This window comes from Ictalurus punctatus, chromosome 9, assembly GCF_001660625.3.
Source record: "Ictalurus punctatus breed USDA103 chromosome 9, Coco_2.0, whole genome shotgun sequence".
In the NCBI taxonomy this organism is placed as follows: Eukaryota; Metazoa; Chordata; class Actinopteri; order Siluriformes; family Ictaluridae; genus Ictalurus; species Ictalurus punctatus.
Window position 1 is genome coordinate 15,395,001 of NC_030424.2, and position 16,646 is coordinate 15,411,646.

Here is a 16,646-nt window from a genome sequence, read left to right on the forward strand (position 1 = left end):
CTCCCAGCGTGTGCTTTTGTAATACATCGCTGCATATGGGTGAAAGAGTGAAGAGTGTTATGTGAGGTCTTTTTGGGATTTCACTTTGTGACATGTTGATTAGCATTAATTTAGCGTCTACTTTACCCAGAACCCCCCCCCCCCCCCATTGCAACTGCAAAACATGACCATTCCTCAGTTGACTTATTGTTGTATAATTATACCTGAGTCATGGTTATTTAAAAAATAATGACTCAGTTCGAAGCACATTCCATTGTGTTTGACACAGTTATTCTTGACTAAAAAGTTGATGATATGAGCTGTTGGTGTTAAAATAGTGAGGGGTTTTATCAGTTTGCGGCAAGTTTATAGGCTGAACTGAAAGACGTGTTTCTTTAAAACTGACCAGGAGCTTCGGGAGAAAAACTGGTGCGCTATGGAGGCGCTGTCAGCCACCGAGACCATGCTTCAGGGAAAACTCAGCAAGACCGCCAAGGTTCGCATCGCAATACCAGTCTGCTTCATTTTATAGCCAAATCAGAGCACCTCAACCACTGCTAATAATTGAGCAGTGAAATTGTTTACATTTTCATTAACTCTGGCATGTAAAGCTGCATACTCATTTTGATTCGTAATAACAGCTACATGGCTGCAATGCATGCCACTAACACTATGTAAAATGTTAAAGAAAAAAGTCTTCCGGGCTTAACTTAAGCATCACGTTAAGTGCCTTGATGCTTTGCAGTTCAGTTTCTTTCCTCGTACTCAAGCATTATTGTAGTTAAAAGAAGGAAGAACAACAATATCTGAAATCTTATAACTGAGAAATGAAATGAGTGTGCAGCTCAAATCTGGTTTCGCTGGTCATTTAGATTAGGAATCATTTTATTGTCATGTTAGTCCACTTCATGTATATTTTTTCCATATAACAACCCTGACATTTCTTTACCTCTCTACCCACCCTGCCTGCGTCCTGCTTTAATGATGGAGAATCCAGCACAGATCATTATCAGTGTTTTATTTGAAAAATATGAAGCCTGTAATAATTCTTTCTGATCTTATTTCTATATCTGACAGAATCCACATTACAACACTAAGAGATTTGAAGATCAGAAGTATTGGACACTAGTTCAATGTGTGCGGTGTCCTGTCTCGATTTTGCTCATGCTGTGCATGTTCTATGCACAGTGAAGTCTGAGAACGTGTCGGTAACTCGGTCTTATAACGTGGGCTCGCCGTTCTGGGGATGTGCAGAGCTGCTAAATGCAGAAAGGCGTTGCATAAGCTATAAACAGGCACATACCTGGAGCTCTGCTTACACATTGTGTGTAATATTGCTGCATCACCAGCTCCTTCTCTCTAATCTATTGGTACAGAATGTGCTACCTTTATCAGGTGTCTAATGCACAGCGCCTGTCGTATGGACTCGGTATGTAAATAGCTTTTCCTCCAGATAGTGCGCTATGGCTCAGTAACCAATTCAGACCTGAGACAACCTGTATCCTGAATGAGTGCTTGTTATATGACCATACTCGTGAAAGAAGGAAAAGTTGCTCTGGAGGTTATCAGGTGGTGACTAGTGATGGATATGACTAATAGTGCTCAATGTTCTTTATATTTCTTGATTTTAATGAAATTAGATGAAGCTTATTTCTTTTAAAAAAAAAATTTTTTAAAAAGGGTGTGGCGTTGGTGCATTTGTCCTTTACCCTAGATTCAGACCAGCAAGTGACCTAATTGGTCATCTTTATTGTACATTTGTGACATGGTTCTATGTAAATGAAGTATGACGTGGTAAAGCAGTAGGCTAGAAGAATTCCTTGGACTAAACTTATGATGCATGTGATCTTTCGTTTGTTCAGTTCCCCACTCACATTTCCATTTACTGATTTGAAGCACAGAAATGGAAGGAAAACCTGTAACCTTGGTTTCATGTACAAGCTCTCATTAAATTGTATAGAGACGTTACAAAGGAAGATCGAGCTGGGAAGGAAGTTGCAGAGAAGTAGCATTGGGACCTCTGGTGAGCACACATTAATTAGTACAGTGATAGATTGCTTTGTTAATCTGCTAATCCACTGACCAGTGCTCACCAGCAAGAGACAAACAGTAGTTGGTGCTACACATCCAAAAGTAAATATCAAGTGTGTCACGTTGCTATTGTGAATGCAGATTGAAAGGGTGAAACGTTAAACAAGACACAAAGCATGTTTTAATGGCAGTGCACTCACCCAAATAAAACCAATTTTTAGTGTAAATGGAAAGAAGTTTAACTGTCAACTGTGCCAGATCCCCTTAAAATATGACAAAATAAGAGTCCTGTCGGTGCTTTAGCTGTAGTTAAAATGCCATTCTGTTGTGGCTGTTGGGCACCAAATGGACAGTGCAGTCATGTTGTACCCCAAAGAAATAAATAGGAAGCTGCTTAGGATTCAGCCTAACTTGTTCAATGGAGCTGTGGGTAAATAAATGACAAAGAATCAAATTAACAAAATTGTGATAGCAGCCAGAAAAATTACTGCTGGAAAGTGAAAGAAACTTGGGCAGGCAGTTACTACACTAATAATAAAGTTGTAGTGAAGAACGTATCTGGGTAAGAAAGCTAGTCAAATTTAACAAAGTTCTTTAATTATCTTATTATAGCACTAAACACTATTATTGTTTATGCTGACTTGGTTATGGTGAAGTTAGCTCATATTTATTTAAGCAATGAAGTGTAGTGTTTGTTGTGCTGTGCCACAGTCCTTTTATAGCAGCCACTCACACAGTGAAATGTGGGTTTCGGTTTACTAAGTTTATACGTCTTAGATGGTGTGTGTTTTACACTCACTTTGAAGTCCTGTGCGGGAGTCTCTATTGGATCACTTCTCTGGTGTCTAGATCTTACCAAAAAAAAAAACTCACAAAGATTGGAGCTATGGGTTTTGGTTTGTGGGTATCTACAATAACAGCTGTTTGTTTTTTTTGCTGCGTTTCTTTTTTTTTCTTTCTTTTTTTAATATTTCTTTTTACTTTATTTATTTATTTAATTTTAAGAGCTGTTTTCCGATAGCCTCTGAGCATGTGTGTGGGGGAATATCACTTAATTGTTTACTCGCGTCTCTATCTGGTGTTCTGTTTCTCTCTCTGCAGGAGAGTCAGACATTACTGGAGACTGCTGAGGCTGAATGTCGAGCACTTCTGCACAGACTTCTCCCACATGTGCCTCTGCCCACTGACCAGGTGCACAATGCAAACAATAGCACATTACTTAAAGTGTACAAAAATAAAACCAGCATCTAATAGCTCAGCTTATTTTGAATCTTCAGAGCCATAAAGAGTGGCTGCAGAACTTTGAGAGCTCCATGATGGAGGCATCAGCTGGAGGATCGGCTGCAGCCGATCAGGCGGGCTCTGCACCAGACATAGACGATGGTTATGTCCAGGTAATGCACACATACGTTTATAATTTTTGCTGTTTAGAATGTAAATATCTGATTTTTATATATATATATATATATATATATATATATATATATATATATATATATATATATATATATATATATAATCTGTTTTTGTCTTCATCTCACTTCTGTTCATATTTCCAACAGGATTTGAGAGAAAAGTTAAAGGAGGCTGAAGAGGCCCAGAAAGTTTTACAGAAGGATTGTGAAACGTACAAGAAAGTTTTAGCAGATACGGTGAGTGAGATTCATTATCCACCTGTTGTTGTTTTGCTTTTTTTGGATGAATAAATAATGATTTAGTGGCCTTATTTTTACTTTTCTTCACGTATTCAGTAACCTAAGCATCTGATCTTGTCCTTATGGTCCTCACATACTTTACATATTTCCACATCACAAACAACATTTTTTTTCTCTCTCTGAGCTGATGTTTTCATCTCTAATCCCAGACTATGTTCTGACTTTGCTGTGTTAGGAGGGCATCCTACAGCGGCTACAGAGCAGTGTGGAGCAGGAGGAGTGCCACTGGGGGGAGAAACTGGAGCTGGCCCAGACCGAGCTCAGGGAGGTGAGCTTAACCCTAAATCAGCCTAATGACTGGCATTGTAAATTATTATTATTATTATTATTATTATTATTATTATTATTATTAATTGGAAGCATTAAATTTATTCATATGTTTAGGTTTAGTTAAGGTGCTGTTGTGATTTGGACTTTTAATCAATCCCAGTACCATTTAACATGTGCCAAGCTGTAGTCCTGAATATATCTTATTACAGGGTTTAGAGCTGGATGACCCTCATTTATCAAACTGTATATAGAAAAGCCTCAATTTCTGCATAAGAATCGGGAGTACACATAAGGAAACTGTAATTTATGTGCATATACACAGCTGTATGCTATGGATGATGTTAAATCCCACACGTTTTAAATCGCTCTTCGTGCACAGCCATACTCATTTGCATCGAGAAACACACCTAAACACAACATATGGTAAAAAAAATTTCCCTTTAAAAAAACTTGTGGCCTGCTCTTGGCCTTGCTCATTACGGACGACATTGAGCATTTCTTTGGCACTTTTACACATGGTTATAAAACCAGTGAAGGCATGAAAATCCCTTCATGTGTTTTTGTTTTTTGTCTTTTTCAATGCCATATTTGGTTGTGTAATGTAATGTAGTGTGCATTGAGTGCATTTCACGAATGCTTGAAAGACGTGTCATTATTTGGCTCATAGTTGTTTGGGAAATGCCAGCCCTTTCTACAGTTTCTGTTTGAAAACGCCTAGAATGGAAATCAACTAAAACTGCACTAAGCAAACAAAATCGCCTGATGATCCACTCATCACTCTCAGCATCATTCATCTTTAGCTGTGCCTGACCAAAGTCAATCATTATTCTGTCAATTATATGATGACCTTAAGTGTAATGAGAGCTCCTCATTATCACTTTGCCCACAATTAATGTTTTCGACCACTAGGGCTTCCTGCATACACACATGGTCAGATGTGCACATTGTCAAGGATTTTTATTAACTTGATAAATCATATTCTCTGTGTGGAAACTTGCATATACATGGTTTACACATAAAACTGTGCATATGCATGTTTGATAAATGAAACTCCTGATTCAGTCCAAGAATGGCTTGATAATTAGCTAGTGAGTTTGATCAGGCAAAGTATCATCGTGACAACGTCCAAATTTCCATAGATTTTTACTTAAGCCCTGTACAGATTGCACTAGTTTCACATGGAGGGTGGAGTAATGTAATTATTACCAGAGAATCTCCTGATTTCAATTCCACCAGGAACAGTCACTGTCAGTAATTTTCAAACTGTATTTTATCTTGTATAAATTGACCAGTAGTAAGAACCCAGGTAATATACACTATATCCTGTCTGAATTGATGTTTGTAAAGATTTCATCACATGTTGTACGAAGAGAGGTTTTACCATTTTCTTCAGTATAAAGACACTCCACTAATGAACGATAACTCGTATTATCGATGGCGATTTAAACGTTTATTAATTAATAAATTAACTTTGATCTTGTTTTATATTCCTAGATGACTTTGAAGGTGACAATGTTGGAACAGGAAGTGGACAGACTGAGCTCAGATGGTGAACTGGAGAGTGTGAGTTTGCCAAAGAAATGTAAAGGAAAGGGAGTGGTAGAGGAAGTTACAGAGGCTATGCCAAGTACAAAGGAAGCTTTTCCTCCCTTGACTTCTCAAATACTAATTGACATTGTGCCCTCAGTTTATAGTGGAGCTCAGTGTACTTGGCAAATGTCACACATTTCATCACTTATGACACTGTTTTTATATTTACTTTGTCTTTTCACTCCTGACAAGCTGACTGGCTCTGCATGTATATGGAACAAAGATTTCTGCATGAACTGTGTTTGAGTATCCGTTAATTACTTAATTTTATTTTATTTTAATCACACTGTAGTTGAGAAGAGATAAACAGCAGCTGGAATCCGAACTGGAGAGAGCGGAGCGTGAGAGTGCCACGTACGTGTCCGAGGTCCGAGAGGTAAGGAAAATCCTGACTTGTACACGTGGTCTGCTTTGTTACGTCAGTGTCCTGTCATTTTTGCATATAACATTCATTTTTTATGCAAACCCACCTTAGCCTTACTGTTACTGTCCCATAGAGTTTAGAACTAGTGTACTCAAATCTCAGTCCCAACAATGTTCATATTGGTTGCTGAAAAACTTGATTCATGCTGACACATAATCCAAATTATGTTCAGCTGATTATAAAAATCGTGTTCATTACACGGTATTTAACATCTCTTATTAAATGCCATGTGTTTTGACTAGGTCTGGAGTTTATAAACAAAATAATGCGTGTAATGACCATCAGTACTGCTAGCAGCTTAGTTTATTGATCTAGTATATGATAGTACTGTCACACGACATGAAATCTTCCCATACTTAGAATTTCACACATCCTCTTTTCGAGAAAATTTTGTGGGAGAGGCTACTTTTGTGGTTCAGAATTTTTTTAAAGGAACTGAAATCTGATATTAAGAAATTTTGCTAATGTTGGTAACAGTTGGTTCATACAAAGCAGAATGGTCATAATATAAATTAAGGCAAGAACCCACCCACACTATGCAAGTCCTTTAGCAATACACCATGTTGTACTTCTTGAACTAGAACGATCCTGCCTCAGTAATCGAGCTAAGTGATGTGTCTGATTCAGCCACAGTGCTGCGCGGTGTGTAGAATTATTAGTGAATATTGCAGACCAGCAGAGATACCATTCAGTTCTCTTGATTTAAGCTCATCAGATTCTAAAAAGATTCAGTTTGCCATCCTTACTTCAGGTCTGCTTTAATATACCCCCAACCCCATACACACTTACCCCAGTCAATTGTCCAACTTCATTTCAGCTTAAAGATCTCTTGACCGAGTTACAAAGTAAGCTCGATGGCTCCTATACAGAGGCCGTCAGGCAGAATGAGGAGCTGAATTTGGTAAGCGCTCGTCCCCACGCGGTAATATCTCTCTGCTCTTCTCAACCTGAGCTAGTACACGGTCAAGAGACCTAACCAACTACTACCTTTTTACCTTCTTGTTCTATGGGGCAGGACCTACACAGCTTGCTTTCTGTAACTCTTTCTTTAGAGCACACCTTGAGATACACATAGACTTGTCCTGTTTTTCTCTCTGACTCACTCACAGCATTAACATATTTGTCTTTACTGTCTACTTGTACTACCGCTCTAAACATTGTGTTAGTTGGTTGTGCTTGTCCTTTGCAGTCATTTCTACAGCTTATCAAATATTCTTTTGTGAATCTTTTAGTAATTTGAACATGACTTCCTTAATGAATTCACATTTATTACCTTATTTCAATTATGGAAAAATGCTACACAACTACACGGGTCAATACTTGTTTTACAGAATTTGTTTCTAATTCCAAGTATAACATAATGCTGCAGCCATGATAAACAGAACTTGCTTGCTTTGACTAGCCAGGAATGTTTTTTTCCTTCTTTTTTTTTTTTTCTTTTAAATGACTTTTGCCAGTCTTGATGCCAGAATTTGTTGTGATAAGATAAAGCATCTGATGAAGAATTAAACAGATGAAGATGAAGAGTTGAGAAGTTCACACTTGGTTGCTTTGGGCTTTTCTGTTCTAGCTGAAGACACAGCTGTCTGAGACTCTGGGGAAGCTGGAGATGGAGGAGAATGAGCGACTGAAAGTGGCTGGAGATCTCTACAAGGTAAAGTATAGAGTTCAGTAAGATATGCTCTGTCATGTATGTTGGCCTTTACATTATTCTGACTAATTTTTATATCCTGACAGGCACAACAGTCTCTGGAGCTGATCCAGGAGGAGATCTTAAAGGAAGTGGGGCAGAGCAACCTGATCCAGAACAGTAGCCTAACCACTGAGGCGGTGAGGAGGCTTCTGCAGAAATTTCTGATTATACACCATTTACTGTTTCAATTGATGCAACTTTTCTTAGATAAAGTCCATTGTGAAGGCACTGATGGTCAGAGATCGCAGGGTGGGATGGTTTGCTATCTCAGGGTTAATTATGGCGTTGTGTGTGACATTAATAAGAACAACGGCATTAAAATAAGATTTTTGTTTTTGTTTGTTTGAGATTTTATGTTTCCGAAAACGATTAGTAAATTTGCTACCATTTCTTTCGCAGGAAGAGATCGAGCACAAAGAGAAGATGGCTGCAGGGTTGAACCAGACAGTGCAGGAATTACAGGAATTACTACAGGCCCTCAACCGACAACTTACCAAGGGACAAGAGAGGGTGAGGCCATTATTCCAGGGGTGGACAAATCATAAATTCATTAGCTAGCCCACTGTTCAAGTGGAAGGTCCAATGTGCTTGTGCAGTCCCATGTTATATACTCTATGGCCAAAAGTATGTGGACACCCAGCCCTCATACCCATATGTGCTTTTTGAACATCCCATTCCAGATTTAGTCCTGCCTTTGTTGTTATAATAACCTCCAGTCTTCTGGGAAGGCTTTGCACTACATTTTGGAGCATGACTGTGGGCATTTGCCCATTCCAATTCATCCTGAAGGACTTCAGTGGGGTTGAGGTCAGGGCTATGTGTAGGCCACTCAAGTTCTCCCACAGCAACCTTGGCAAACCCTGTCTTCAAGGACCTTGCTTTGTGAACAGGGGCATTGTCATGGGGCTCCTTAGTTCCAGTGAAAGGAAATTGTAATGGTACAGCATATGCATACATTTTATACAATTATTTGTGGCAACAGTTTGGTGGAAGGACCACATATGGGTGTGATGGTCAGGTGTCCATAAACCTTTGAACATATGGTGTAGTTGAACAAAGATTTAGTTGACTAGGCTAAAAAGTGGCAGATACGGAAATGGTATAACATTTGATGAAAAAGTTAGGTAGATAAGTGTATTAATACAAACTAAGGGAAAAGGATGAATATGATCATGTAGCACATTGTGCCTTGGATAAAAGTTAGCAGTGAGATTTCTTTCTTTGCGTCGCATGTGAAATATATTATTTGAGCCTGGCTACTGTCTGGCTTTGTGTTTTTTCTCTCTGTTTTTAACCAAAAGTTCACTGCATTTATTAAACAGGATACTGTATATGATTGTTTAGTGCTGTACTTTATTTCACATGGTTTCATCAGTGTTGTACACATACATGCATGTTCCTCTGTCATAGATCTTATTAATTTATTAGTAATAGTTGTTCTACCATCTGCCAAACTGCACCTAGGCCAGTGTGTAGACAGGGCAAGTGATTTGTCCAGCCCTGCTTTACTCATATACTCTCTACACATTCCTATGCATGAAAACCCACAGAAGAAAATAGTACAGGACTTTGTAGTCTCTAATGAACCTCTCTCTACACACATTTACATAAAATGGCTTCAAGTGACATCTGATTTTTGTTTTCTGTGTCTTGTTTTAGTGTGACGGAGACAAGTAGCTGAGAAAGTAGGGACAGTCTGTCTTCTGAAGGCCAGTTCTATTCTACCCACAGCAGATACCCCATTAAACTCTGGCTCTCCTGTTTCCCTTCACACCTGATCTGATGTGTGCTCTCTAAACCCACGGCACTGACCCAGCCCCATCGAAGAAGAGCAGGGATTGGCCCAAGTGTGGCCACATACACTCCATGAACCAATCCATTTGGATCCCTTTTCCTGACTATCAGTTTCTCTACAGTGGCATTCCTTATTGTCAGTAGATTTTACCAGAGCTAAGCCATCCGAATAGACACAACAGTTAGACTTGTTTGTTTTGATTCATTTTTAATCTCTTTTCGGTTGAACCACTTTGAAAACTACATATTTGTTAGTGCTCTTTGACAGAATGGTTTTTATCCTTTCATAAAAATGAAAGTTGAAGATGTGTGTGTTTTAAAGACTCTGAGATAACCGTGTACTGACTTCACTACATTTGTTTTGCAGTCTAAAGCTTGCTTAATTATACATACATACACACACACAGGAACAAATACACAACACGAATTGAGTTTTCTGAATGTTATGTTTGTTTTCCAGGGTACCCCTTTTTTTTTTATGGCTCTGTTAATGAAAAAGGCAGCCAGGTGTCTTTTATGCTACACTTTAATGCCAGTGCAACAATCTGGCCGTAAAAGTCAGATACGTCTGACTTTTAGGCAGCAGTTACTTCTACTGTAATATTTCTTAAGTACAAGGGAGAGGGAAAGAGGCATCTCATGATCTATTCCATACACTCTGTATTTCATTAACAAGGAATATTTCAATTTTTGTTAAGCAGGTGAGCGTTATTAAAAACCAATGCTTGATAAATACGGTGTCTCGTATTGTTTTATTATGGATTCACTGAATGCAGTGTTGTGTAGGTAGAATCAAATGTATTAAATTCCAAGGAATAAGAAATGTACCAGAAACAAACTTTAACACATTGTAAATAGATAGAATTTTAGCAGCATAAGGCCAGGCTTTTAATATTTTGGGTTGCAGTGTAACCTCTAGAGTAAGGCTTCAAAATATAATAGAAGTAGCAGAATGTAATTAAATAAACTGCCAGAGTGCACATACCTGTAGATTTCTAATTTGCACAACTAAGACAAGGATGAAATATTATCTAATAATATAATGGTGTTCTATGTACAAATGTAATTGGATTACTAGCACTGTGTCATGTTGAACAGTAGGGGCAGTCATCCTCCAGCTCCTGCCTGACTGAACAAGTCTCCTTACTGTTAAGGAAATCACTACTTTCCCTTTTATGACTGGGTAATTGCAGCCCCTACAGGTCTGAACATATTTGTCTAGGATAAAGAAGGTGCAGGGGGGAATATAATCTTGGTGACCGTGGCATGGTTGTTGATGCCAGATGGGCACTGTTGATTTCAGAAACTGTTTATCTCCTGGGATTTTTACATGTGAGTGTTCTCTAGAGTTTACACAGCATGGAGTGAAGAACAAAACAAAAAAGACACCCAGTGAGCATCAGTACTGTAGGTGGAAATGCCTCGTTGATGAGAGAGGTCAAAGGAGAATGGCCAGACTGGTTGGAGCTGACAGGAATTCTACAGTAACTCAAATAATTACAACTGTGATGAGCAGATAAGCAATTTACAATGCAACATGTCAAACCTTGCATTGACTACAACAGCAGAAGACCACCTGGGTTCCACTCCTGTCAGCCAGGAATAAGAATCTGAGGATTCAGTGGGCAAAAGCTCACTGAAACTGGACAGTTGAAGACTGGTAAAAGACTAGGCAAAGTTTTCTAATCTTCACCTGTCCAGTTTTGGAGAACTTGTGACCACAGTAGCCTTAATCCAACAACAATAATCAGTGGAGTAGGAGAGGGGCGAGGCGCAAAAAAAAGAAGACATGCATGTCAATGACATTTCTAAGTGATACAGTTTGCCCCTAGACACCCAATGTAAACTGAGTACTGACTTTCTGCATAGTGACTTATTTGAAGAGGTTCATGTTTTTAATTAGATTTTGGTAACATGGAAGAGTAATCCAGATCTAGGGTAAAATTGGCCATTTTATTTTGAGCTAATTTAGGACTCATTGTGAGTACTTACTTTTAATCAGACTTTCTGAGATGTTTAAAAAAAAAACTTTCATTTTATGTAGTTCTGTGGAATCTGTGTAATATATATATATATATATATATATATATATATAATCATCCGTAGAGCTGTGAAAGCCAACAATGTGTTTGCAAATTAGTTGTTAAAGGAGTATGTATAAAGACAACAAAAATTAAGGGGCCTCAAACAGAACCTTGCAGGAACACACTCTTTTTAGAATATGATTTGGGATCTAGGGATTTAGGATCGCCTTTGATGCTAACGAACTTGTAACAGTCTGTCAAGTACAATCTAAGCAAGGCAAGAACTTGTCTATTAAAACTGGTGGTGTATTTTATACATAAATGTGTCTGAAGGAAGCTGGGACGTGTCATGTGGTACACTGCATAGTTCACTTATGATTGGAGGGTCATCTATGATATGACGGTGAGTGGTGCAAGAACACACTTCCTATTTTTGTCCAAGTTTGTATTTATCTAAAAGGGAACTCATTCAGCTTCATTCAAGAGAATTGTGTGAAGTGTCTTGCCAACACTGATCCCAAAAGTCAGAATTAGATCTTAGGGATCTTTATGAATGACTCCTGGGACATTCAGCATAACACCAATATGTCCAAAATGGGTCACTTCATTTCTATATCAGGACTGATATCACCATACATATTTGCTAAATATCAGCTCAAGTCAAATATTAAGTTGAACATGTCAAAGTAATTTTAAGTTATTTTACAAAGATTTATTTCAGTCATGACATCACAACCGTGTGGAAAATATTTCTGAGAAATAACAAGAAAGCAGTTTTTCTTGGAGGCCTTGTTGACTCATCAAATAGGCTGTACAAACTGTACAATCTAAACAGGAATTGGAACATTTTGTGCCTATCCTTAATAGGCAAGATGCACATGTTTCATGCAACCAAAACATGCAGAACTTAACTGCTTGTGCTGACATTTTACTTATAACATGAAGGGTATATCGCATGATTCCAGCTCTCTGAGAAGGTTTTATCTTCAGCAGCGCTCACAGTTTTTGTGTGGCATTTATGTGTTCCAGCCTTGCATGTCATATTACAGTCAGCTGATCCCAAACTCACCACACGGTCATGACCTCATCAGCATGGAGACTACATTCAAGCCTCACCGCATAATCTGTCTAGCATAATAACAAACCAGGCCAAAGACACGTAAAAGACACACCCACTACTTAGTATGATACAAAGCACAAACAGGCACTTTTTAGTACTAAGGGTTTATACAAAGCCAGCTTAATTAGGACTCTCATGGGATATGGTTATACTGTGTAATTCTATGTTACATAAATACAATACAATCATAATACAATTTAACAGTAAAGTAATAGAGAACTCCATCAGCTCATAAGCTTTGGTCAAGAAACTTGACAGTTATTAAATGTAACGAACAAAAATAAGGACTTGAATAATAGAAAAGAGAAACAATGAATAGTGAAAATAAATACATGGATATCTGCTGGTATATACAGTAGGTACAGTACATACCAATCGGATGTCATACATATGGGACGGTGGCACAGAAGTTAGCATTGCCAACTCACAGCCCCAGGGTGTTTGGTTCCAATCCTGAATATTGTGAATCCCTGGATCCGTGTGAATTTCCTCTTTTCTGGTTTCATCCCACCTCCCAAAAACATTCCAGTAGGTGGATTTGCTCTGCTAAATTGCCCCTAGACGTGAATATGTCTGTGAATGTGTCTGTGCATGATGCCCTGTAATATACAGTCCCCTCCGAAACTATTGGAATGGCAAGTCCAACTCTCTCTCTCTCTTTTTTTTTTTTTTGCTCTAGACTGTAGACATTTCGGTTTGAGATGAATATGAGAAGAGAGTTTAGAATTTCAGCTTTTATTTCCTGATATTTATATGTAGATATGTTCTATTTTGTTTAACACAACACATTTTGTATCAGACCACCCAATTTGTAGCTGAGCAAAAATATTGGAACATGTGACTGACAGGTATTTCTTGTTACCCGGGTGTGTCCTGTTAGACTGATTGTTGAAACAATAAATAGCTCTGAATATCTACTCTGGGTTTTAGCCTTCAGTTTCACCTGTTAAGACTGCATGAAGATCAGAATGCTGTCCATGGGGGAAAAGCAAGCCATTTTGAAGCTGAGAAAAGACGGAAAATCAATCAGAGGCATTGTTCAAACTTTGGGCATTGCCAATACAACAATTTGGAATGTCCTCAAAAAGAAACCACTGGTGTAATGAGCAACTTACTGAAGGGTCGGCCAAGGAAAACATCAACATCTGATGAAAGAAACATTGTGAGCGATGTGAAGAAAAGCCCCAAAGCAACAGTGACCTCACCAACAACCTCCAACCTCATGGTGGTGAAGGTATCACAATACATCGTTCCAAGAAAACTTGTTCCAAGTGCACAAGATGCAAACCACTCATCAACAGTAAGAATCAGAAAGCCAGATTGGAATTCACAAAGAAATTCAGAGATGAGCCACAAAAGTTATGGAACCAAGGTTAACCTCTACCAAAGTGATGTGAAGGCCAAAGCATGGAGAAATAAAGGATTTATGATCCAAAACATATAAGCTCATCTGTGAAACATGGTGGAGGAAGTGTCATGGCCTGGGCTTGCATGGCTGCTTCTGGAACAGGCTCACTAATCTTTATTAATGATGTAACTCATGATGGTAGCAGCAGAATGAATTCAGAAGTTTACAGGAACATTTTGTCTGAAAATTTATAGAGAAATGCATCCAAATTAAACCATCGTGCAGCAAGACAATGAGAGACTGAAAGGATAAACCCCACAAAACAAACAACACCTGAAAGAGTCTGAAGTAGAAGCCTGGAAAAGCATCACAAAAAAAGAAACCAACAATTTGGTGATGTCATTAAGTCACAGTCTTGATGCAGTAATTGCAAGCAAGTTATATGCAAACAAATATTAAGTGTTATTTACTTTAATTTACTTCAAGACTTATCAGTTCCGATAATTTTGCTCACCTAAAAATTGTGTGGTCTGATTCACAAGGTTCTACGTTTCATGTTCTTTAACACAGCTGGATGTAAATACCAGGAAATAAAAGCTGAAATCATAAACTCTCGTCACATGACCATCTTTTGATCTCAAACCCAAATGCCTTTGGTGTATAGCATTAATGAATTGGCCTTGCTGTTCCAATAGTTTTGGAGGGAACTGTATTCCAGGATGTACTGCTGCCTCGTGCGCAGCGTTCCCAGGATGGGCTCCAGATTAAACGTGACCCTGACCAAGATAAATGGTTACTTAAGATGAATGAATGTTGGTACTGTATGTATTTTAATCAGGGTATATGTACAGGCTATAAATGCCATAGCAAATGGAAAGGCTAAAAATAAATGTTCTTGACTGTAAATAATAGCAACACTGCATTACAGCAGTAGTCAGAGAAATTACAAAGATCAGAGAGGCCCATCTGAACTCTATTTGTGCATTTATGTCCCCCTCAGTAAAACAAAACAAAACACAATTTCACTTGAATAAATCCAAGTAGACACAACAAGATGTGTTTTAAATGAAGAACCTGGCTTTAGTTAGCGTACAGTATTAGAGAGCGATATTCAGTTGTACTGTATACTTCAGACGGCCATTTGATGGTCATTTTGTAAATGATAGAAGAGATCATGAAAAATGTCTGACCTAAGCTTGAACTGCACGAAACAACATCTTACAACATTCCCCTTGAAGCTCTGCTGTCCTCTGGCACAAGTAAAGCCAAACCCATCACACAGTCATGAGAGATATATATTTGCATAAAAGGCATGTATGGGTATGAGAATAATCTTTTTTCTTCATATTCAGGATTTACCACAGATATAGCATCTTTTTTTTTAAAGCATATTTATCCATACTGTGCTTCTTCTGTATAATCATAACAACACATGAGAACAAGTGTAAGAATAAGCAGCTGGCTGTGTGCCTCAGACACGTCATCATGTAGTCCACATACCGTTTGCGTCACTATTGTGCAATCCTCTCTCTGCGGATGTGTCATGTATTCTGTCTTCCTGTTGTCCTCTATTGCGCACACACACACACACACACACAACGTATTGATTAAATCCAGCCACATCTTTAAGCACAGTCTCCTTACATATGTTATGCATCAAGATGGTATGTAAAACAAAGACAAAATACTTTGTCGGGGGCTGTGTGTTGTGTGTGTGCGTGTGCGCTTTTAAGGCTGGAAAAATATATTAGAATCATTTTTTTTTCTCCATTACATTTTTGCACAATAGAAACATGGTAGTAGATATAAATAGATTTTGGACTAGTGATGTGGTGTTTATAGCATATTAATGTACAGTACCAGTACACTCCAGTAATGTACCAGTACACACCACTAGTGTTGCTGTGGTCCAACACTCCAACAGGAGTGAACTGGGTAAACATGATATTAGATACAAAGGGAGAAAAAATTTCAGACTAGCCTGCTTTATTACCAACAGATTGAAATTAAAGTAATTCTGGTGTGTTTCATCATAGTAGTACCCTAAATGCTGAGTTTTTTTTTTTTTGTATAAATGATAAGTTTTTTTCATATAAACATTTGACAAATTAAAGGGAAAACTAGATATACAAGAAGTATAGATGTGTCCAGACAGGTGTATGCCATGATACAATTAAGCAATTAACATTCATCTATGCTCTGTAGCATGTATAAAATGTTGAGCAGGCACATAAGTCATCGATTTTGTATCAAGATAGCAATATGAAAAGATCCAATTGACTGTGAAAGGTTCATTGCTTGGGCTGGCTTGCAGGAACATCCATCACCAAGACTGCACAGCTGTTGAAAGAGACAGTTTCATTGCGGTCTGTGAGAAACTCATCAGTAAATAGAGTTGGAAACTGTGGTCAAAAAAGTACATTCAGTCACTGATGCTTGTGCATTAATGCAATGTGTAAGAAAAATAGAAGAGCAGCGGTTGTTCAGGTGACTAAGAATATCAATGCAGGACATGAGCAAAATGTCAGCAAGATTGGGAGGGATATTATAATAGGGTTGCAGTGCATAAACCCCTCATTACAATGACAAATGCACATTTGAGAGTTGGAAAAACCTGATCTGGTCATTTTTTTCTACACAAGTGGGAACCAAGAGAAC

At 38.2% G+C, this 16,646-nt stretch overlaps 1 protein-coding gene across 4 annotated transcripts in view; it reads left to right on the plus strand.

The window, feature by feature from the left end:
- ktn1 (kinectin 1) overlaps positions 1–10,229 on the plus strand; it is a 33,906-nt gene extending 23,677 nt beyond the window's left edge. For 2 of the 4 annotated variants that reach the window (XM_017476460.3, XM_017476458.3), the window contains exons 27-38: positions 389–475; positions 3,112–3,201; positions 3,288–3,404; positions 3,573–3,662; positions 3,901–3,993; positions 5,490–5,558; positions 5,878–5,961; positions 6,827–6,910; positions 7,580–7,663; positions 7,747–7,839; positions 8,102–8,212; positions 9,362–10,229. In XM_017476460.3, the coding sequence (XP_017331949.1) occupies positions 389–475; positions 3,112–3,201; positions 3,288–3,404; positions 3,573–3,662; positions 3,901–3,993; positions 5,490–5,558; positions 5,878–5,961; positions 6,827–6,910; positions 7,580–7,663; positions 7,747–7,839; positions 8,102–8,212; positions 9,362–9,379 (1,020 nt within the window). In that variant the 3' untranslated portion in view covers positions 9,380–10,229. The remainder of the gene's footprint in view (positions 1–388; positions 476–3,111; positions 3,202–3,287; positions 3,405–3,572; positions 3,663–3,900; positions 3,994–5,489; positions 5,559–5,877; positions 5,962–6,826; positions 6,911–7,579; positions 7,664–7,746; positions 7,840–8,101; positions 8,213–9,361) is intronic. The other 2 variants (XM_017476461.3, XM_017476462.3) reach the window with 2 other exon arrangements.
- Positions 10,230–16,646: the final 6,417 nt, after the last annotated feature.